This window comes from Sardina pilchardus, chromosome 6 (assembly GCF_963854185.1).
Source record: "Sardina pilchardus chromosome 6, fSarPil1.1, whole genome shotgun sequence".
Lineage (NCBI taxonomy): Eukaryota > Metazoa > Chordata > Actinopteri > Clupeiformes > Clupeidae > Sardina > Sardina pilchardus.
In genome coordinates, this window is record NC_084999.1 from 11,873,308 (window position 1) to 11,897,767 (window position 24,460).

The window sequence follows — 24,460 nt, forward strand, 5'->3', positions numbered from 1 at the left end:
TTTCAGTCAAATCTGGTCAGGCTTGATACATTTGTTCAACTGATGCATAGTGGGAAATTGTAATCTTTAGGGAATAAGGTAAAGCTGGCTTCTTTGCTCATGCTGAGTTTGACATGTGCATTTTACAAAAACACGTATTTGTGTTCCAAATGGAATTGCTATGGAGCAACTGTCATAACTGCCTTATTTTGGAGAGTGGATTTGATACGCTGAGATAACCTGTTGCCCCATATGATCTGTATACTTTACCTATATCTTAAGGCTGTAACAATTGGATATACTGTAAGTAAAGTACCGGTATTCTCTCAATTTTTTTCCTGACACAAAATGGTGTTCAAATCCCGCAAGGGCTACAACTGATTTGACAGTCATGTTCTCTCTAAGCCCCAACACTATATTGTTAAGGAATCCGCATCTGCAGATTAAGTACCAAACAGGTCTTTGGTTTATTTAATTTTAGCCTTGTTTTCTTGGCAGTAGCTGAAGTACTTCTGTGGCAGTAGCCACAATACTGGCTGCAGCAGTGTTTAACTACAGCAGCATTAAGCATGTCTAGTCCACCACGACCAGCAGGTAATTTGCATAAATTCAACAACACATCCTGAGAGTTTTCTAGCTGAAAACACTTTAACACTTGTGGTTCACAGTGATCCGCCTTTCAGTAAAGATTGAACAATGAGTACTCTATGTGGCTCTTGTAAATGGCAGGAAACCATCAAAACAATCACTAACATGAGAGGTAGAGAGCAACAGTTAGGATTGCGTTTGCTGCTGTTGTTGTTGTTGTTGTTGTGATACTGAAGTCTAAATGGGGTTGGTTTGTATCCTCTTGATGTGTCTGTGCCTCCCTCTCATCTGAGCAAACTGTCTCGTCTCCCCCGCAGGAGTGACAGGATTAGTGCAGATTGATGAGAACGGTGACCGTGAGACTGACTTCGCCCTCTGGGACATGACGGACACCAACTCGAGTGTATTCCAGGTATTGAAGTGTGTCTTCCCACATATTGTCTCATGGGTTACGGGACTCACATGGGTTTGATGTCAGTCAGACACACGTTTACAAAACACACGTTTACAAACACATGCACAGACACGTGTGCAGCTGAGCACAAACAGGAAAAATGCACTCTTACAACATGTGCTCCAATGCTTTATCTTGGTGGACACGAAATCAGATGCTACAAAACATACTGAACAGAGCCTTACTTATAATTTTTAATCCTCTTACATATGGGCAAATGAGAAAAACAGATGTATTCAACGAAAGCATCATTTTGTAATCTTGCACACTGAGCCTGAGATTTGTCCAAGAATATTGCAATGAATATAGGCTATGTTCTCTCCATCAGTTTTGCATACAGCTTGTATATGACTACATCTACATACTGTATATTGAGGAGTATGCATGTCGAGAGAACTTACATTGTGGTAAATAGAAAAACATATTCAAAGCAGCATACATGTATGGTGTACCTACAGTATGAGGTCTGTGTGTGTGTGTGTGTGTGTGTGTGTGTGTGTGTGTGTGTGTGTGTGTATGTGTGTGTGTGTGTGTGTGTATGTGTGTGTGTGTGTGTGTGTGTGTGTGTGTTTGTGTGTCTGCTTGGCATGTCCCTATGTATGCTTCCGTTGTTTGGCACGTTGCTGACATACACTGATACATTTCCGTCAACGTGCTTGTCTAACACAGACATCACAGCAGAAACAACACGCCCGCCTATAGACATACCTGTCTCCTGTGGGCCTTGAGTCTGGCTGCCAGAAATCAATACTGTACTGTATACAGGGTGGATGGTAGCAGCACCGAGACACTTGATCAGCTATTTGGAGAGCCGCTGGTGGAAGGGTAATGAGAGGCTGTGTTTGTCAGCTGCTGAGTAGCGTCAAGTGTGGTTTACAAAATTGGTTTCTACCATATCTGGGCAAAGGTTGCGCCCTAGCGTGCCCTCTGATTTGTTACTTGTCGGAGGCTCTTCAATTCAATGATTAGCAGCATGTTTTTGTCTGTTGTTACAGATTTTTTTCTCCTCAAATTAAAGGTGATTTACACCTCCATTATCCACTTATACCTTTGCAAACGCGAAATGTTTCCAAGTTGGTGCAGTTTGATTGCTCTCCGTTTTTGCCAATTATTCCCCAAAAAGCTTTTTTTGCATCACATGTTGTGTCAATGTGAATGGCCGAGAATTGGAATTTCAAAGTAGAACCGTGCTGCTGTACAAAGAGACATACTGTGTGTGCAGCATTTACTTGTGTGCTTGTGTTATTTGGCAGTATTTGAAGTGCCCTTCTCCCCCTCACTTTAACGGCGTCGTCTTTTGATTCTCTCTCCTATGTCTTTTCCCATTCTCTGTCTAATGCACATGATGTTGTTGGTTGATTTGTAGATTGTGATGGTGTACAATGGCACTCAGAAGCAGATGTTCCCTGTTCCAGGGATGGTAGTCCAGTGGCCAGGCGGCTCCATCCCACCTGACGTGCCCGAATGCGGCTTTAAGAACGACAGTCCAGTCTGTCTTGACAGTATGTGTGCCTGATATCCACTGACTTATATTCATTCTTCCAGTTGCTATTTTACCCAGAGTATTGTTAAGTCTGGCTTGGTAATGCTTTGAGTTGCTTAACAACTTCAACCTCATTTTCTGTGCCCTTCCATCCTTGAGAAGCTATAGAACTATCACTTAATTTTTTACTTTCTTTGGTCTTTATTGTCAATGGTAAAAGTACAGCATTTTTATGTCTTTTCTAGTTTTGAGACTTATGCCTCACATTCACTCACATCCATACACTGGTGGCAGAGGCTAGCTGTCATAGAAGACACTAACCTGCACATCCAGAGCAGTGTATCATTATGGACACTGTGACAAGGTTGCTGGGTAACTTCTGTACCTCCTGAACCACAGCCGCTTTATCAATCAATCAGTCAATTACATTGAATTACATAAAGTAGGCCTACCTTTTGTGCAAATTTGCAATACAAAGTGCTAAACAGTAGACACCTGTGCATAGAGAAATTATAGTGGCCAGTAGGGAAAATTATAATTAAAGACCACAGACTATCCTTTGACTGTATCATGAAAAATGTATGCTCATTTTAACTTGATTACAGCACAGCACTATTAGTACAATCAGAATGCAATGATTGATTGATCATGTGAACCCATTACTTCATCGGAAGTAGTGCGAAGACAACATGTTGAAAGAGAGATTGTATTGTTTTTTTTGGAAAATGTTGTTCCTTTTGATTTTGATGCAAGCAACACTGTAGGTAAGATCTGCAAATTAAGAAACAATCTCACAATCTTTTTTCTCAGTCCCTGAAGAATTTTTCAGAGCTATATTCAGGAGAATTGCCAGTCCATTGCTATTTAATCTGGTTTCTGTTAAAATTGAGACGATGGTCAGCCATCAACTCAGTGATGATGAGCAAGCATTTAAAAGTGCCGTGTTCATTGTTGGGCGTTTATTTGAGGTGTTTGGGACAGGTAATTCAGTGAAAGATTAAGAGCAAGTTCTGTGTCTCTTTCACTGGTTGTCAAATCCCTGCTGGTTCTTGAGTTAATGGTATATTTGGTAGACACTTTTTCAGGTGTTTGGGGTTCTTATAGTTCTCGGTGTGCTTTCTTTAAATGTCCCTGAAACGCATGTGTATTCAGTTCCTCCTTGTCCTCCCGGTCTTTCAGGAACTATCACAATGCAGCAGATGGTCACCATTGTGGTATTTTTTGTCATCATCATTATCCTCACGGTCACAGTGTTCGTCTACAGGTGAGTGTGGGCTGCACATGATTACATTCACTCACACACGGCACTCATAACCCTGCAGTATGTAGAAACGAGCCTCTTATTCTCCATCAATTTTCTGTCACATGAATATTAATTCTTCTATTTCTGTCATGCACATTCACACCCCCCCCACCCCACACTCACACAACACACAACACACACTGAAACACACACACACACACACACACACACACACACACACACACACACACACACTTAATCGCCTCTGTACAGGAAGCTGAAGCTGGAGAATGAGCTGGTAGCCCAGCTCTGGAGGATCTCCTGGGAGGACATTCAGATGAGCAACCTGGAGAAGGTGTTGCGTAGCGCAGGCAGCAAGCTCACCCTCTCCCTGGTGAGCCGTCCACTACCCCCCACCAGCACTCCAACAGATGCCTGAAATGTCAAATTCGTGCTGCTGATATATTGGTATTTATAAATACTCATGACCTATGGTGCTCTGGGAAAAAATTATCTTTTCTTGTGCAATCTAGAGAGGCTCCAACTATGGCTCCCTGCTTACGGGAGATGGCAACTTCCAGGTGTTTGCCAAGACTGGCTACTTTAAGGTAGGTTTGATAAGGTGTGTTTGACAGGAAAGGATCTAGTGTCTGGACTGGGAAGTCAGAGGAGTGCTGACAGTGTGCTTTGTGTTTTCCTCAGGGTAACATCGTCGCAATCAAATATATCGACAGGAAACGCATTGAGCTGACAAGAAAAGTGCTCTTTGAGCTGAAACACGTGAGTGCCTGTAAAAAAGATGTGTGTGTGTGTGTGTGTGTGTGTGTCTGAGTTTTGTGCAATTGTATTTGCATAAGTTCTTGTACAACTCGAATTCCAAAAAGGTTGGTACACTCTGTAAAATTTTAACATCAACTTTTTTTTTTATTCACATTTTGCAAAGCGTCTCAAAATCTCAAAATTCCGGTTGCATATGTAAGTGTTATAGTACATCCCTGTTCCTGTGTCCTTCATCTCTCCCTTTGAACTCCAGATGAGGGATGTCCAGAATGAGCATCTGACGCGCTTCATCGGTTCTTGCATCGATTCTCCCAACATCTGCATCATCACTGAGTACTGTCCACGCGGCAGCCTGCAGGTAATATTCACAGTCACCACACTCCAGACTCAGAGCCACAGAGGTCAACACACCTTGCCACTTCACACTGGGCTCTGATTTGTACAACGGCGATTTGTACAACGGTCGGCAACAAGGCGGTTAATGCGCCTAAAGCCTACAGTACCTTACACTGGCAGACTTTGACAAGATTGTAGTCTTTTAACAAATGCCCCTCATTCAAGCTTTACTCAAAAAGACTACAATCTTTCAAGAATCTTTCTCAAATCTTGTAAAAAGTCTGTCAGTGTAAGGTAGGCTTAAGCTGTTGGCACATGGAGGACAGCTAACTTAATTACTGGGCAAAAAGCATTAGGCTAATTAAATAACACGTGCATGACCCGACATGCAGGTGATGTACTGTACAGGTGGGATAGCACAACGCTCAGGTGTGTCAGTGCACTTATGAAGTTCTAAAATGTTCAGCGAAGAAGAATGACTAAAGAATTTGTTGGCATTCGTTGGCGCCCACATCAAGGGCTTGTGGATCATATTCGGCCACAGCAACAAAGAGGAATGGCTGAAGAATGTGTTAGTTGTTTGTATTTGTTTTACTGTCAGTAAGATTGACAGTTGCTTGCTTTTGAGCCTGTTTCACTTTGTTGGTGTATTGCATTTTCACTTGATTTGCATGATGTTGTACGAGACCTGTCATCATGGTAGAAAAAAATTGAATTTATGAATAAAAGCCTTGCTAAAGCTTCTTATCAATTTAACATGGACCACGTGCCTTGATGTGATTTGCATATCAGTGGAAAACAGCATGCAGTGATGGAAGGAGGGTCTGTACTAAATAAGGCATCCTGCATGCTATGAAGGATGTTGACAGTGTGTGTGTGTGTGTGTGTGTGTGTGTGTGCGTGCGTGTGTGTGTGTGTGTGTGTGTGTGTGTGTGTGTGTGTGTGTGTGTGTGTGTGTGTGTGTGTGTGTGTGTGTGTGTGTGTGTGTCTGTATCCTCTTTAGGACATCATGGAGAATGAAAGTATCACGCTGGATTGGATGTTCAAGTATTCTCTCATCAGTGATATTGTTAAGGTAGGCTACTATTTTCTTATGGCATAATAAAGTAAACTCTTGACACAGGAACAACATTTTAAATAAAAAAAACACTCTACCCTCTTTCTTTTGCTCTTTTTCATCTTTGTCTCTCTCCCTCTCTCTCTGTCTCTCTCTCTGCCACTCTCTCTCATTAACCCATGTCTACCGTGCTGTCAGGAATTAAATATTTGATTTGCACAGCCATCTCCATCTCCAGCTAATTAATCCCTCCAATGGTGTGGTGGTGTATGTGTCTTTCCTTCATACATCCACATTTTGTAAATTTCTCCTTTGGTCCTGTCTGTATATCACCTTAATTGGTGCACAGGTCCCATTGTGAGCATGGTCATTATGGATCAAAGGCATGGAGATACTGTGCTGTTAAAGTCTCTCTCTCTCGCTCTCTCTCTCTCTCTTCCTTTATCTCTGTCTATCTAGCTATCTATCCATCTATATGTACCTGTCTTTCTCTATCTCTTTCTCTCTTTTTCTCTGTGCGTGCGTGCGTGCGTGCGTGTGTGTGTGTGCGTGAGTGTGTGTGTGTGAAGTTCTGTCTTAACTTTTTTTCCTCCTGTAATAGGCATTTGCATTGTCTGGAGCTCATATCTAACTAGGGCTTTCTGAATCACTTCTGCAGGGCATGGCTTTCCTGCATAATAGTGTGATCGTCTCCCATGGCAACCTCAAGTCCTCCAACTGTGTGGTGGATAATCGCTTCGTGCTTAAAATCACCGACTATGGCCTCTCCAGCTTCCGAACTGATTCTGACATCAAGGATGCCCATTCCTTCTACGCACGTCAGTCTCGCTTTTCCTCTATCAGCCAGTGACGAAAAGCTTCTGTCTCGATTATCCTTGAAAATAGTCTCTTTTGGTTGCATTCTAAATGGTTTTGGTTGCATCCTAATCAGAGAGTACTCTGCTCTGCTCTGACGCTTTTGGAGTAAATACTGTAGCTAGTTCTTCCTCCACAACTCCATCTGATGTGAAGTAACTCTCTAAATCTTTGATTAGCTTGTCGGTTCATCTACTCCTGTTGATTAACCATTTCATCTCCAACAGAGTGGCGAAAAATGTTTTTCTGTTGCAATCAACTCAATTACAGTTTATAACATTGCATGTTTGGGTAAAAGTGTAGCTAGCTACAGACACTTCTGTGTAAACTTTGCCTCCTCCTTTCCACTCAAAACAGGAAGGCTGTGGACGGCTCCAGAGCTGTTGAGGATGGAATCCCCTCCACCGGCAGGCACCCAGAAAGGCGACGTCTACAGCTTTGGCATCATCCTGCAGGAAGTGGCACTGCGCTGCGGAGTCTTCTACCTGGACGGGGACTCCCTGAGTCCGAAGGGTCAGTGTTCACATGCCAAAACAAGACTGCCAGAAAGTGCTCAAATATTAATAACGCACGCACGCACGCACACACACACACACACACACACACACACACACACACACACACACACACACACACACACACACACACACACACACACACACACACACACATACACACAATCACGTAATCACACAAACTCTGAGACAATGTCAGAAGGATCAAATCATTTTAGATGAATGCGAGAAAATAAACACAATCATTTTCATGTAAATATGGTGTAGTGCAGCTTGGATGTGTGGCAGATGGCAGGTTACTTCGATTAGGGTCACAGCTCCTGTGCACTCTTGTTCAAATCCAAATCCAGTGTACTGATAGCTTATTGTTTGATTAACAATGCCTCTTTAGTAAGGCCCTGGCCTGCCATCGTCACACACCAGACTCTCAGATCAAGGTAGGCTTCACAATTAAGGTAATTAATTCACAATGTCTAGCTAATGCTAGCTAATCCTCAAAACTAGTGCTTGACAGCGGTCACAATGGCTCAGGATTGAGAGGTCATCCAGCAACTGCAAGGTCGCTGGTTCGTGCCCAACTCCTCCTGACCCTGTCAAAGTGACCATAAGCAAGACTGTTAGCCCCAGTGCTTTTGATGAGCAGTTTGGTGGTGCCTTGCATGGCAGCTTCCGCCGTGAGTGTGTTTATGAATGGGTGAATGTGAGGCATGACATTGTAATGCACTTTGGGTGCTCCCAGGAGTTTAAAAAATGCTGTATAAACGCAGTCCATGGTTTATGTTCACCTTGGCTCTCTCCAGTGAATTTATTAGCATTTCATTACTGGTTCCATTTTATCCATTTACGTATATAGCGGCAGCATACTCTGCCAATTGAGGAGGGGCACAGTATTTACATACATGTACATGGCCGGAGTTCTTAGCATTATCCTGTTTTTTTTGTAGAGGAACACAGACTGATCAATTCAGTGTCGTGCTGAGCAGTTAGTGTCTTTAATGGCGCTGTGAGCACTTCCACTGATTGGATAATCTTTGGAGCCATACAGCAATCAGGGCCTAATTGTTTGTGGAGCATGGTTATTGACCTGGAGATGTGGTCCTTTTTGTGCTACATCCATATAGTTCCTTTTGTGAAACTTCCATTATTATAAAAACAGTCTTTTAGCGTGCTATCTTAGTTTTACAATGACAACAATGAAGAAATATCCAAATAACACAAATTGATGGTCTAATTTCAGATTAATAGGGCAATGACGAATCACTCAATTACAGTTTTTCATCAAAGGCTAATCAAACACACACCATGTGTAATTATTCTTATTTGTTAAGCACTGATTGTTTGATTGCACTTTTTTTTGTCAGACTATACTAACTGATAATGTTATAAAGTGTACACTTCAGTGTGATTTATTGACAAAATGCAATATTTACAGAATTGTGTGCTTAGCAAACAATTTCAGCGCAACTAAAGACTATCAATATTAAAACTGCAATGCCAGTATAATCCATAACCCCATTACCTTCTTGGCAGTCTCCCACCAACAAAAGAACATAAAACAATGCATTACTTTTTCATGAACTTTGGAATATGGCAGGGCAGTGGTGCTCTGATGCATTTATCATTATCTACTGTGAAATCTTCCTTTTTCCTTGTTCATAACTCATGCACATGTTTTTTGCCTGTCACTGGATTGATGCAGGAGATCAGTAGTTTTGAAGAGGATTGTGTTTTGACAAACTGCAGACCACTGACCATGCTGATCTCTAACCAGGGGCCAACACAGACTAACTTATGTGTTTTTACACTGGTTTTGGCATATAGGGAGCATAACAGCTTGGATGATTCTGTATCTGTATTTTACATGACTGTTTAATTAGAATTCAACACAGGGGAATGATAACATTTCACGAGACAGCCACATATCAGCAACCACTTTGGCCGAGTGAACCAGAGAGAAATGTGAGGCAGATAAAGGACTTGGATTGATTTTTTATTTTGTTGCGAAATCTCTTGAAGGTGTCTGTAAGCCAAGCTTATTGTCAGCAACATTAATCCTTAACCCTCAGCAACTGCAATTATGTGATGACACCTTAATAACAAAAACAAACTGGGCAGAGCCGCTGTCTCAATGGGTGTCATGCCTCATTGCCCTGCAAGTAATAGCCTAACGCGGAGCTCAAATACTGCTATAATCAACTCTCTCCTAGAATTTATTTGAACACGAGAACAGTCTATTGTACTGCTACTCAGAAAGGCAGACTTCTTGAAAGCTCATGGTTCATAATCCAAATATGTTCGGCTTCAAAGTTCTTTGCACCTGTGGGTGTTTTTACAGTGGTATTATTATAGCAATCTCGACCAGGTGTGGCCTGGTCGAGATGAGTAAATGAGGAAGATTTTTTTTTTGTTTTAGTTTCACGTTTAAATAAATGAGGTAAAATCCAACCCTGAGGGAAATCTGATCTATTCTGAGAAGAGAAATCCTCATCATAAACAGATAGTCTAATGCAGGCATTCGCATCAAACATGTGCTCTTCTGTATGAGTGTGAGTGAGTTTATGAAAAATTAAACAAACAAAGGAACTTTGATCAGAAAAAAATATTTTCAAAAGCCTTTGATAAAGGCCCATGGGCTTTTAACAAATTCCCATGCTTTATTAAAGGCTTATTTCAAAACTTTTTTTTTTTTTAACGTTTGCTTTGTTTTTTTTCTTTTTTTCATAATTTAAAGAAACACATATTTTTTAACAAAACACACACACAAGCCACAATTATTAGCAGTCCTGTATTGTATTCTTTTTAAAGCCTTACTTTTCCAATAAAAGAGCGTTAGCCTTCTCCTACAACATCTCATAAAGTTAGAGAACACAAAGCAAGGAATCTCTGAGCTTTCCTCCTCACGGAATATCTCCAGAAGAATAGATACTTTTTTGATCCCGTGAGGGAAATTCAGACTTAAATTCCAAGGTCCTCTTTTCTCAGGCTCACTACACTTGTTTTCTATGGAGCTGATCAATCTCCTGGGGTGGGTTGGACATAGCGTAGTGTCATTGACACCTCTGCCCACACTGCAATGGAGGTGGTATCCTTACAGGAGGGATATCGGTGGGGTAAAATTGACCCCCAATAAATCAATCAGATTTGAAATCTCCTGTGGTGCGTCGGACACAATGTAGTGTCATCGACACCTCACCTCCTCCGCCCATCGCACACCATAGCTGTCCAGTGTGGAAGCCTATTAAGATATAACACCATACGTTCATTGATTTTCTTTGTATCACTTTTTTCAGTCATCCTTCCCAGGGGTGCCAATAAACGCTATATGTCACAGAATTCAACAAAAACACTACTTCCTGTCACTCCTAACAACAACAGCAACACATAACGACACACACACACAAATACAATTTCCTCCTTCATAAAGCTCACAGGCACATGCCCTCCCTCTTGTGATGTGCTCTGAACAAGCACTCTGGCAATGAGATTATAGATGGGGAAGCCCATTTCTATCTGATCCATTAAGTTATTTGATCATTCTTGGCAAGCAACCCATGCATCATCTCAGGCTCTCTGGTGGCCAGGCGAGCCGCCCCCCCCCCCCTCCTCCACCAATTATCACAAAGGGGCCACTTCACCGCCTGAGAGGAGAGATGCACATGTCCTTCCTCCTGCGTTACTCTGCGTGGAGAGATGAGATGAGCTCCACATCACACACAGGCCCCCAAGCTCCACGTGTTGTCTTGCTCCAGCCCTCCCATTCTCAGCACTGCAGGGCTGCCCCAGGTTCTCACTGTCTCACTACTAAACACTCTTGACATTAACTGGTGAAATTGAGCAATTTTTTTTCATGATGGGCATCCATCCCACTGCACCTGTGCAGAACAGGAGCAGTGGTTTTCTTGTGAGTCTGGCCAATTATGTGAAGCTCCCAGTCTCTGGGTTGATTGAATCGTATAACCTTGCTGTGAGATCAGCCAATTGTTGCCAATGAAGATGATGCGGAGGGCACACTAGCATGGTTCATGTTCTCAAGTGTGTGCTGAACTGGTAGGCTAGATGTGGAGTTATTTTCGTCGTTGTACTCTGCTGCAGTCTCTCTACCCAGAACCCCACTGAAAATCTGCCTTTTCAAAGGTTTGCCCTCACACTTTGTCCTCTTTCACAATTATTGTTGCTTGTCTCTTTGCATATTCCGTACATGTTAGTATAGTCCATGGCAACCAATGACCTTATTATGCTTATGCTTATTTAGGCCTAATACCAAATGCATTGTAATCTGTCACACCCAAATGTCATCACTGTCAAAATATGAGAACCCTGTTGATGGAAAAATGGATGAGGCATAATGTGCAAATATATGACATCATGTGCTGAGCAGATGTTGAGTGTTAGCATAACAGTTTACAGACTAACTGCAGAACTGGTGGGGGTTGCGGGTTTGAGGAGAAAATTAGAGTGAGTGGCTAGGCTGGAAAACTCTCTAAGTGACTTGCGATTTATCCTGCTGAGAGTAGGCTGGTAAAAGCCGAACCAGGCGGTGAGGAGAGGTTTCTTTGTGCAGCTGGCTTGGCTATTTCTGTTTCACTAAACTCATTAGCCACCGCTAACAGTGCTACATCCTGCTTTTAATGCACACCATCCGAGTAGATCCCCATTAAGATGGGCTGACCACTCACATCGATCATGTCCTCTCGCAATATAGACTCTCTGTCCACCCCCAGGAGCAAGCAAGCAAGGAGATAAAACCAGGGTAGCATGTTAGTATGTGTGCATTGTGCTGCAAGTGAACACCAGGACAGTAAACATATGTTTGATATATGATTGATACCTACAACTTTGACAGGATTTATTAAAATGTTGTGCAACAACAGCTTGGTACTCTGAAATAGGCCTTGTGTTTTTACTGAGACTTGTAGCACAGAATTAGTTGTGCACCGGTCCGGATGCCTGAGACACCCACTGCAGCAAAGGTGACAGACAGGGAGTGAGTGTAGAATGAAATGAGTGTAACAGAATTGCACTAGTGCTGAACATTCCAACATTACATTAGCGGACCATCTGTTGGAGCTCATTGAGGACACAAAAACACAAAGCTCTGTCAACACAAACACAGATTCCTCAGTACTTCCCTGTTTGAGGACATTCTGTGCATAGTCCTATGCCTAGCCCTGGAAAATGTCCGTATCATTTAGCTAGTGTGCTCAGATGTGGTCAGTTGCAGTCTGAGGTTGAGATTCTGTACTTACAGCTATATGGAAAAGCACTATGTTGCTATGGCTGTATGATTAATGTATAATATTTGATATACAGTAGAAAAGCCTTTTCCAGGCTGTTAGTGTTAGTTGCAATTGGGGGGGGGGGGGGGGGGGGGGTCTTTGAGCATTTTTTCATTTTTTGTGTGCTTGTAGGAAGTTTGAATATGTAAGAAAGTGTAAATGACCCCCAGAAAATAATTTGCATAAAAAAAGACTGAGAGAAAAATATTATATGCAGAAAACCAAAAACACTTTTAATTTTGTTTGGAGCCTTTGCAAAGCCTTTCATTATGAGATGAAAATGCAAACAAACAATGTATATGAAGGCTAACACAGGCAAAAAATATATGAAAGGGGTTTAAAAGATGAAGGGATATGCATATACAGTACAATAGGTGAGGTGAAGAGTCAGACAAAGCCAAGCAAATGAGCAATCAGAATAGGTGTATTTCCTGAATAGATAAGAGGCAGAGACAGTCACTCGTGATTGAAAATACGACCTTGATCTTGATCATAAATGTCCTTGACCTCATTTATGTTTGGCTTCTCTCATCAAATGAGATGGGATATGGGATGGGATAACATTATTTCCTGACTCAGACTCGGTGAGAGGATGAGACAAATTTCTGATTGACAAACAAACCAGCTTTGAATAATAATAATAATAATAATAATAATGTACAATTAATGCATCTTAACTAATGCTATCCGTTTTCTCTTTCTCTTATTTTTGAAAAGATTCATTTCTTGGCTTTTCTACCCTTAGATTGATAGGGCAGAAGACAGGAGATGAGTGGGAGAGACTTGTAGTCTGGCAATCACCATCCTAAGCTCAGTCTTTTAAGATTGAACATTAGTCTGGGGAGTCTGCGCTTTATTTCTTCTGGACAAGAGGCGTGATCAATGGGTGTAGTTCAGATGACTCCATACGCTTGGATAGCCATTCAACCAATCAGACCAACGATCTGGGTGTGTCTTCTGGGTAAGCTAGTTTGTGATTGGACCCAAAGGTTGTGGAGAGGAAGCAGGGGAGATAGATGTGCAGCTTTCCAGCCTGAGCTGCCAGGCGATATCCAAATTCGCTGGCAGGTCAGGCAGGGCTCACCCAGCCTAAGAGACGTAGAGGAGTAGAACTGAGAAATGAATGATCTCAGGCCAGACTAGAACCTATACGACCTTGTTGGCGCTAGACCCTCATTATATGTACGGTATAGCAGTGGTTCCCAACCTGGGGCCCGGGGACCCCACTAGGGACCGCCAAAGATTGCAGGGGGTCCGCACAATGTTGAGGTTGTAAGGTTACCACAATTATATTTGCACACGTTAAATGTATAGAATCCCCATAACACACCCAGTTGGATAATCAAAACTCCATAATCCAAATTAAAACATATTTTTGTTCCACATTTAAATTCATGTAGCTATTTATTATTTCTGACCTCTGAACTTGTGTAAGCAACCTTCAGGTCGAGCTAAGCTAAGCATGGGTAATTCTTCCCCGGACCCTGATTGTTGAGTAAGACAATGTCTTTTGTGTATGTGGGTAGTTTGTGTGTGTATGCGGGTAGGAGTAGGGTAGGGGACCCTTGCTTGTCTTAGACACAGGCAAGGGGTCTTCAAGGAAAAAAGGTTGTGAAACACTGTGGTATAGGATTCAATTAAATTCAATTGAAACAAACTTTGTTTATCCCCGAGGGGCAATTTCTCCATGCAGGCATATAGTTACATATAAGACGCACAACATATAAGACAAATAAGACAGGACAAAGGGAGAACAGGTCAGACAAGGGTGTGTGTGTGTGTGGGTCCCAGTCTCCTAGTCCCAGGAGAGAGAGGAGGATGCTGCCCCCTCTGCCACAGATCTCTCTTTTTTAACCTCTCCTCCTCCTCCTCCTCCTCCTCCTCCTCTGTGCTCCTCCACAGAGATCATTGACCGCCTGGCCCTGGGCGAGTGGCCGCACCTGCGTCCCACTGTCAACCCCCAGATGCACAGCGAGGAGCTGGGCCAGCTGATGCAGCGCTGCTGGGCCGAGGACCCCTGCGAGAGGCTGGAGTTCAACCAGATCAAAATGCAGTTGCGCAAGCAGAACAGGTGTGTGGGCTGCCTGTACACAATGTTTAGGCCCGGGGAAGGGATGAGAAGTGCTTCACTGAGCCACATCATTTCATTAGTGCATTCCGACCGAGTTCGGCACAGTTCATTTGTGCCAATTAGCTCTGAAGCTCATAGTATGTCCTGGAAGTTCTTACCACTTGTCGACTGACTTGGGCTTCTGCATTAAATTGTTTGTGACAATTAAATACATTTTTCCTAATTTACTTTTATTTACCATTTTGGATGTGGACCTGCAATGTCAGACCATATACCTGTGCTCATTTGTAACTTGTGTATTCTATTGCGTGCATGGAAAACAGCATCTGCAGACATGCAGGCTCCTGCCCTGGTCCCTCTCTCTCTCTATGTGTGTGTGTGTGTGTGTGTGTGTGTGTGTGTGTGTATTAGTGGCGCTAATCATCCATTCGCCTTCCCTCCCACGTGTCTGACTGCAGGGAGCACAGCAGTAATATCCTGGACAACCTGCTCTCGCGAATGGAGCAGTATGCCAACAACTTGGAGGAGTTAGTGGAGGAGAGGACACAGGCTTACCTGGAGGAGAAGCGCAAAGCGGAAGCTCTTCTCTACCAGATCCTTCCACAGTGAGTCACATATTCACCCCCACAGTCTCTGGGTTTCAAGCACAGTGCAGTGTCTTGGACAGGGCAGATTGGGTCAATAATACGTCACTGTGTGTACGTCACTGTGTGTACGTCACTGTGTGTACGTCACTGTGTAATTTAGATAATGCGCTGTGCAATGTAAACATCTTGGTATGAGCTCATGGTGTAATCATCATAAAAAAATAAAGGTTAATTGAAGTCTGCCCTGCATTAATTTTTCCAGAGTTACAGAGCCTACACACTGACTCATTCTTATTGCCTGGTCTGCAGCTCAGTTGCAGAGCAGTTGAAGAGGGGGGAGACAGTCCAGGCTGAGGCCTTTGACTCGGTCACCATCTACTTCAGCGATATAGTCGGGTTCACTGCCCTCTCAGCAGCCAGCACTCCCATGCAGGTAGGAAGGCCAAAATCAACAAGCACATTCCCTCTCTCTGTCCCGTTTGACCAGATGTGCAATCCAGCAGTTCCATCTTTAAACCACCACACAGGCTTGAACAAGAATGTTGATGTTAGGAAGTCACACAATTAGGATTTGTTTCTACTTAGTTCTTTCATTTGACTTTCACTGCGCCTAGGCTTTGGAACACGTTTCCTTTTTACATCAAGTCCTGTCTTACAGTTGCAAGTCCAATCTGAAAACCCAATAAAAAAAAAATTAAAAAAAAGAGCACCTGAAGAATTTTGCTCTTTTATTGGGGGCCAAGCAGCGAAGCTGCGAGGCAACCCATAGTGATTGTACCTTTTCCTATTATTATTCTTCTCCAGTGGAAGTCTATGGCAGCCCATAGATCCATACAGTAAAAAGTTCTGAAATTTGGCACACTTATTCTACTCACAAATCTAAGAACTTTCACCAATTTACAGACTCCAGACCTCAAACCTCTAGCGCCACCAACAGGTCAAAATTCATCAATTTCTCAACAACATTAATGCAAATAACTCTCAAATGCTTAGACCTATCAAGCTGAAACTTGCTCAGTGTATTAACACAAGAGGTATAGCCCCACCCACCAATTAACAAGACTTTTCCACAAACGCTGTAGCGCCACCAATAGACCAAGGTCAAAACTTTCAAAAAGTTTCACAGGTCACACATTTCATCTGATTCTCACCAAAATTTGCACACACCATCTTCAGACCATGCCTTCTTATTGCATTGCTTTTTGGAAGAATTGACAAAATTATTTGCCCTTAACAGCCAATCAAAATCGGCGGCGAAGCCGCCACACAGACATTAAACCTATATCTCTATGGAAGCCATAGAACCATACAGTAAAACGTTTTGAAATTTAATACACATATTCCTCTATGGCCAATGACCACTTTCCCCAATTTACAGACGCCAGACCCCAAAACTCCAGCGCCACCAACAGGTCAAATTTTATACATTTTTCAACAACAATAATGCAAGTAGCTCTACAATGCTTTGACCTATCAAGCTGAAACTTGCTCAGTGCATTAAGGCAAAAGTAATGACCCCACCCACTTATTAACAAGACTTTACCATTCAGGCTTTAGTGCCACCAACAGGACAAGGTCAAAAACTTTCAAAAAGTTTCACAGGTCACATATTTCATTCGATACTCACCAAAATTTGCACACACCATCTTCAGACCATGACTTATTATTGCATTGCTTTGTGGAACAATTGACGGAAGTGCTCGCCTGTAATAGCCAATCCAAATTGGCGGCGAAGCCGCCACACAGGAAGAGAACCTATATCTCAGGAAGGCTTTCACGTATCAAGACCAAACTTAGTACATGGGCTCAGGACCCAATGAAGAGGAGTCTCAATAAGTTTGGCAAATTTTGACCACTATGTGGCGCTGTATTCAAAGAAAGTAGGCTCATATTTCAACATTAATGTAACACAAACAAACACATCCTCCTCTATGGTGGTCGTGGGGGGGGGGGGGGGGGGTTCCATTTGCACCCGCCCACTCTCCCATGTCATGTCTTTTGACTACTAAGGGGGCGCTATAATCACAGGAAGTAGGCTCATATCTCAGCAACGGTTTCAAGTATCAAAACCAAACTTGGTATATAGACTCAAGACACCATCCTGAGAACGCACAACACATGTCATATCTTTTGATCACCAAGGGGGCGCTATAATCACAGGAAGTCAGCTCATTTTTCAGTAATTCTTTCATCTCTCTCTCTCAAACCCAGACACAAGCACACAAACCCTCCTCTATGGTGGTCGTGGGGGGGGGGGGGGGGGGGGGGGGTGTTCCATTTGCACACGCCAACTCTCCCATGTCATGTCTTTTGACCGCTGGGGGGGCGCTATCATTACAGGAAGTCAGCTCATTTTTCAGTAATGCTTTCATCTCTCTCTCTCTCTCTCTCAAACCCAGACACAAGCACACAAATACTCCTCTATGGTGGTCACGGGGGGAGGTGGGGGGGGGGGGTGGGGGTTGTCTTTCCAAATTTCCAAAGCTTGGCCCCCACATGCTGCTATATTTCTTCTTTTAACTGCATCATGATTATGCCTTTATTGCCTGTTGTTTTTGTTTTGTTTTATTTTCTTTCTTTATTTGTTTATTTCATCCCTATTTTTCATGTCTTTTACTTGAATTACCTCTTGAATGAAACCTGGGCTCCATTTCTATGTACAGGCAATTACTTCTCTGCCATACCTGTGAAGTGATATTTTCTCTTTAAAATGTGCTATACAAATAAAGTGACTTGATTTGATTCCCAGTCAACCTATTTCTCTCCATGTCTTTCTCTCTGTCTCTCTCCATTTGTCTCTTTCTCTGTTTCTTTCCGTCTATCTGTCTATTCTCCTGTGGGCTCTCTCTGACAGCTTTGCCGCTTTGTTTGTTTATAACTCAGGTTGTGACTCTCCTCAATGATCTCTACACCTGCTTTGATGCCATCATTGATAACTTCGATGTTTACAAGGTATGCAGTCAATTTTCAACCATTCTATTGACACCCACTTAGTCCTGATGATGCCGGTATATTAGATTAGATTAGATTCAACTTTATTGTCATTGTGCAGAGTACAAGTGCATGATGATGTATCAGCTTCTAGTGGTTGGCTCCAGATCAGCTCTTGCTAAGATGGAACCTTTCACCATTTCTGTAGATGGCAGCACCATCCCTTGCTCCAACCAAGTCAAGAGCCTTGGTGTCATACTGGACAATACACTCTCGTTCAGTGCACACATAAACAGTGTGTCTCAAAGTGCTTTTTCCCATCAAAGGAACATTGCACGGCTTCGTCCAGCACTCACCAGAGTGCAGAAGTCCTTGTCAATGTGTGTGACCTGACCTCCCGCCTTGACTACTGTAATTTCATCTTGTCTGGAATCCTAATAAACTACTCCACTGGCTCCAACTCATCCAGGATTTTGCAGCAAGGATTATAACATGCTCCCAATCAACTAGCCATGTAACACCATTGCTTATGCAATTGCACTAGCTTCCAGTTGCCTACAAAACACATTTAAAAATCCTGCTCCTGGCATACAAGTCCCTACACAATTATACCCCCACCTACCTCACTGATCCCCTGGAAGTTTACACCCCTGCCCGCTCCTCAGCAGGCATCTGTTTGTCCCAAGTGTGAACCTGAGCACCCTGTGAGAGAGGGCCTTCAACTACATCGCCCACAAGCTGTGGAATTCACTGCCAGACTTTAAAAGCAGACTTAAAACTCTCTTAAAACTTATCTCTTCAAGATAGCTTATGGACTGACTGACTGACTTTTATTTTCATTTTCATTTTTATGAGATGACTATAATTTTAACAACCTTTTATGCACTTTAAATAAAAAGTATTCTTTTTATTATGTAGGATGATAGAGTTTATGATGAAGAAATCTACTGAAGCACTTAAAAAACCACATTGATATAAATGTAATCCATTCCTTGTTTAAAAAAGTCTCATAACTGCATACCTGTTCTCCTGGTTATTCACCAGGTGGAGACTATTGGAGATGCCTACATGGTGGTATCCGGCCTCCCAGTTCGCAACGGGAAGATGCATGGTCGGGAGATTGCCCGCATGTCATTAGCTTTACTGGAGGCTGTGCGAACATTCAAGATACGCCACCGGCCGGATCAGCAGCTCAAGCTGCGTATAGGACTCCACAGCGGTGAGTGTAGCCTTCATGCTGCCATTACTGTTTTTCCACACGCGTTATTCAGCATCCATATCGGTTGTATCAATCTTTATCGCGTGGCTGGACATGCTAATGCATTGAATGTCACGTTAATAGCATACAAATATTTCACAATAAAACACCTGTAGTTTAAATGCTATGAATTGCCCATTTTCTGTATACAGTGGCAAAAAGGCATGTGTATGTATTCATGGGTTTCATCAGGTCCCTTTGCACAGGTGTATCAAATCAAGCACATATACTGTAGATTTTGAATGCAGACTGCATGGTGTTTGATTAATACACCGGTGGAAAGGGACCTGATGAAACCCATATCATTAATGTTTGAAGATACTGATGATGAGTTACTAGTTTGGCCAATAACCATCAGACCGCTGGCCCTAAAAGAGGAGGTTATCTGTCTACAGAGATTTTGTCCACTGAGCCTGAAGAGGAAATGCTGAAAGCAGCGAAGTGTTTTTATCTGCATTGTGCAGCTGTCCCTCCCATCGATCTCTGCACCAGATGAGCGTCAATGTTCTTTGTTTGGATGTGTGTGTGTGTGTGTGTGTGTGTGTGTGTGTGTGTGTGTGTACAGGTCCTGTCTGCGCCGGTGTGGTTGGATTGAAAATGCCTCGGTATTGTCTCTTTGGAGACACAGTCAACACATCCTCTCGCATGGAATCCACTGGCGAAGGTAACACTTAAATCCCTAAGTTTAAACTACAGGATAGGACTCGTTTCCATTTTTCACCAAAGTCATTGTCTCACTTTATTCTCAGTCCCATCCTCTGTGCTCCTCTCCACGTTGAACAATCAGCGCATCATTATGCACTGAGGTGGCTCTTTCCATTTTTATCCCTGTGCAGTAACATAAGAGAATGGAATAGAATTCAGCTGACGGTGGCTGCTAGAGAAATGACAACGACAGGAGCAAGTATAGATGGCACAAGGTAACTGATACCCTCCACCCAGGGAAAGATCCAGCCTCATTCAATATGGATCAAAGGCAGTATAATTGCCAGGGATGGAAGAGGAAAGGTCTGGGTGAGGCTGGAATCAAATTAGAGATCACCTAATTAATGCGTCTGCATAACATAGACATCTCATCATGCTCCACAGTGGGCTGTGCTCTGTGCTGGCCAGTTTCAGTTAAAAGAGTGTTTAAAAAGTGAGGTTAACAGTTAAGGGTGGGCTTCTGAGGTTCTGGTGGATGATCTTCAAACAGCTCATTCACACCTGGCATCAGAGGTGACTCTAATGTTTGCATGTTGCCATCTCACAGCTAGCATAGCAATGTATTAATTCTTACTAACTGACGAATTAATGACTCTCTCTCACTCTCTCTTTCTCTCTCTCTCAATCTCTTGCCTCTCCTGTGCTCTCTCTCTCTCTCTCTCATTCGCTCTTTCTCTTTTCCTTCCTCTCTCCACCTTTTAGCCTTGAGAATCCATTTGTCAGAGGCGACGCACAATGTGCTGGTAGAGTTCAACTGTTTCCAGCTGGAGCTGAGAGGAGACGTGGAGATGAAAGGCAAGGGGAAGATGAGGACCTATTGGCTACTGGGGGAGAGCACGAGCGACAGTGACTGAACACTCGCTGCGGCCTGTGACAGAGTGGACAAACGGGGGAGGATGAGGGTCACTGTTGGCCGAGACACAAAAGAAACTCTAGAAGTACGCATACTCTTGGATCGCGCCTCGTGCCACCACCACCACCACCAAAAAAGAAAAAGGAAAAAAAAAAAAACACTTTATATTATCACTTGTCACAATTGTGTGGATTTGGCCTTTTGTTGCTTTGTAGATGTTTCAGTGTTTTTTACACCGCTCATATATGGTTCTGCAAGAATGAAGAATTCAGTCCAGCGGTGGCAGTGGCTTTCTTCGTCTTGTTAAATGGTTAATGAGATCTAGCATTGCCATCTAGTGGTCCTGTAATGTAATTAGGCTGGCGAGCGTGGCACATTGGAGAAAATTCAAGCACTTCAAAAAAACAAACAACTGAGCCTTATTTGGTATGAAATGTTGAATACACTGTGTGTGTGTGTGTGTGTGTGTGTGTGTGTGTGTGTGTGTGTGTGTGTGTGTGTGTGTGTGTGTGTGTGTGTGTGTGTGTGTGTGTGTGTGCGTGCGTGTGCGTGTGCGTGTGTGTGCGTGTGCGTGTGCGTGTGTGTGTGTGTGTGTGTGTGTGTGTGAGAGAGAGAGAGAGAATGTGTGTGCATAACTATGTTGGTACTCCTACAACACTAAGTAAACCTCACTAAAGAATAACTGCATAGAAACAGAAGACCATTGGCTCACTGACACGAAATATCATTATGTCAAAAATGACAGCTATGTATAAATATCATGCCAAGATGTGATTCTTTGTAGTTGTATCATTGTATATCTTTTATGTCACACAACCTGGCAATAAGTTGGACATTTGGTGATGGTACTCAAGTTTTTGCCTGTGCCAGTAAGGTCAGCCACCTGTCTTGGAGCTCACCCGATTCTGTGTTTAACTGACCTATGGGAGAAATGGATTGAGTACTTCGCCACAACAATATAGTACATCAGCAAGACTGTCAGCGATGACCTGAAAACAATGAACTCTAGTTTTGGTCATTGCTCAGAAATCACAGATGAAAGGACTCTGCTTCAGCTGACATTCAAATGGTTTATGGATGAAGCTACTCTCTTTATCATTGTGAAACACTGAGATTGTCTCTAATAATGGATCCTTTGGCAATAGATTTACAGGAAGAATGTCTTATAGGAGATTGTTTATTTTATGTTCCATACATGTGCCATATGGTGGTTTAAAGACTATGTTACCTTTGATGTGATTTGTTGTTCATTGTTTAAGTAGTTCATTGTAGCCTACATAATATTGTAGCTTTCCAGGATCCGTTAACCTGTTTTCCTGTCTGTGTCTTTTGTTTTTTAAGAATTAAAAGATCAAATGCCTGAAGTGTTTTCTCTGGAGAGTGATAACCAATAGGCTGTGCCATTTCCCCCCTTTCCAATGGCCTGTTCAATATTCTGCATTAACTTACTTACGTAGCTGGACCCATCATAACCCTGTTTTCCCATTCAGATTTATGTGACTCATCGTATTTATCATTCTTCCCAAACATAATTTATCTGCTGTAATTATGTGCTAGACCAAGAAATGGATGAGGGACTATTTTAGGAGATCTAAATCTATTCATGGTCTACAATGTGTACCTTTAACATTTTACTTTATACAATTATGGATATGGACAGCATCGCTACAGAAAATGTGTTTTATTATTCATGTATTCACCACATCCCTTTTCACAAACACAAAGGCCAACTAAAGACGAATGAGTTGCAAAGACCATTAGACATTCCAATTGTCACTAAACAAAATCTGCAAAACAGACATTGGTCAGTAAAGTCACAGGTTGGGCTGAAACCTCTGATGTTCTGGACATCAGACAAAAGCAGCATAATGGTGCAAGTATTATTAGGCTAGACATTTTATCTCATCAGAGAATATCATCTCTGTTACAGCAGAAGTTGTTAATGATGACGGTGTGCTCTACAAAATAGGCACCTATGGGGCATCGCCAAGTAGTGTATGGAGACAAAGGGACTGTGTCAAGTCAAGTTTGTTTGACCTCTTTATGGAACAGTTTAATTTAAAATGCATTATGACTAATGGGAACGATAAAATGTATAGTTTCCCCATCTTGTTCACTGAATGTCTCTTGGAGTCCCCAAAACGCGCCCAGGAACTTCTCTTTTGGAGCGCTGTCCGGGAGTCAAAGCCCTGACCGCTGCCAAGCGCTTTTTGAGTATATGCTTTAACCGTCCTTTAGTGCATGGTGGGACAGGGGAGGGTTGGCAAGAGTCCGCGAGGCAAAACTTTTCTGCCTGGCCGATCGCGCAACGAATGGTAGTACCACAGGACAACGAACGTGCAGGCGTTTTCACTTCGCGTGGAATGTTTCCTATGTCGGTTAGGGAGTAAGACTGGCGTCTCAACGTTGGATGCCCAGGATGTTGTAGGCCTTTGGTCTCAGTGGCGCACTCACTGTGTGCATGGCCCTCGAAGAATAATGACTCACGTCGTGGAACGCAGGGGCTCTCTCCAAGCGCGAGAAATCCATAAGGAGTGGTGATTTTTGTCAGGTGAGGCAGAGACATCGCTGCTCTGGTGGTCGGGTCAGCTGAAATGTCATTAGAAAACTGTGACAAAAAGAAGTCCGCACCAGCATTTGACTTAAAAGGCCTGTCTCTGACAGACGACCACGCTAACCACGGCATTGTGTGCCGTCGCAAGGTCCCAAAACCAGTGTCCTCCCGGTCACTCGGATTCTGAACAAGTCCTCGATGGCGTGATTGGCAGAGTGGTGGAATTGTAAATTTCGGAACACTGTCGGGTGTCACCACCATGTCGCGCAATGAAAGATGTTTCAGTGCAAACGCCTGTGTGTCAAGATAGTTGATATGACGGATAACGTTGTCTTGGCTGAGCTTCTTGGTGAACTGAATTTCTTTCCCCATTTTCAAAAGTGGTTTATGTGCAGATGAGGTCATAAGAAGTTCAGCTTGGAGTTTTGTAAATTGCACTTTGTGCTGTCCATCTGCGCCTCTTCTGTTGGCATATCCCTGACACTCTCCCTTTCTTCATGGCAGCAATCAGTTCCACTCTAGGAACTCTGGCTTTTGAATCTGGGACAAGGTTATATAGCCCATCCTAGACCTGTGTCATCAGGACCAGCCTAACTCCGCCCAGTGTAAGCTATCTGTTTGATCTGTGTGAAAGTCTTGCAGTGCAATATACTTCACCATTATAGCCTACATAGGCCTACTACGATTATCTAAATATGGTAAATCAATTCCAGGTTAGGCGATCGAGGCATAGGCCTAAATCATAGGCCTAGGCTAAACCTAAATTTAAGCTACAAAAATAGCCTACAAAAGGCTAGGCCTACCTCCTAGACAAATGTTTTTAAACGTATTCACGTGGTTAGTTATTTATATTATGTGTAACTACTAAATATTTGACAGATCATGTTGTTTGCTTTCTTTTAACTTTCCCTGGCTGACTTTGTTTGCATCCATAG

At 42.9% G+C, this 24,460-nt stretch overlaps 1 protein-coding gene across 2 annotated transcripts in view; it reads left to right on the forward strand.

Moving 5' to 3' along the window:
- npr1b (natriuretic peptide receptor 1b) overlaps positions 1–22,329 on the forward strand; it is a 54,287-nt gene extending 31,958 nt beyond the window's left edge. Inside the window, exons 7-24 of one of the 2 annotated variants that reach the window (XR_009939640.1) lie at positions 885–979; positions 2,388–2,523; positions 3,684–3,768; positions 4,021–4,141; positions 4,281–4,355; positions 4,450–4,527; positions 4,781–4,885; positions 5,867–5,938; positions 6,579–6,738; positions 7,133–7,288; positions 14,469–14,637; positions 15,096–15,242; positions 15,534–15,657; positions 18,108–18,176; positions 19,200–19,374; positions 19,979–20,077; positions 20,163–20,333; positions 20,821–20,943. Coding sequence is in view for 1 of the 2 variants with exons in the window: in XM_062538444.1 (XP_062394428.1) it covers positions 885–979; positions 2,388–2,523; positions 3,684–3,768; positions 4,021–4,141; positions 4,281–4,355; positions 4,450–4,527; positions 4,781–4,885; positions 5,867–5,938; positions 6,579–6,738; positions 7,133–7,288; positions 14,469–14,637; positions 15,096–15,242; positions 15,534–15,657; positions 18,108–18,176; positions 19,200–19,374; positions 19,979–20,077; positions 20,821–20,972 (2,018 nt within the window). In the remaining variant the exon portion in view is untranslated. Of the gene's footprint in view, positions 1–884; positions 980–2,387; positions 2,524–3,683; positions 3,769–4,020; positions 4,142–4,280; positions 4,356–4,449; positions 4,528–4,780; positions 4,886–5,866; positions 5,939–6,578; positions 6,739–7,132; positions 7,289–14,468; positions 14,638–15,095; positions 15,243–15,533; positions 15,658–18,107; positions 18,177–19,199; positions 19,375–19,978; positions 20,078–20,162; positions 20,334–20,820 lie in introns of both variants that reach the window. The other variant, XM_062538444.1, reaches the window with a different exon arrangement.
- Positions 22,330–24,460: the final 2,131 nt, after the last annotated feature.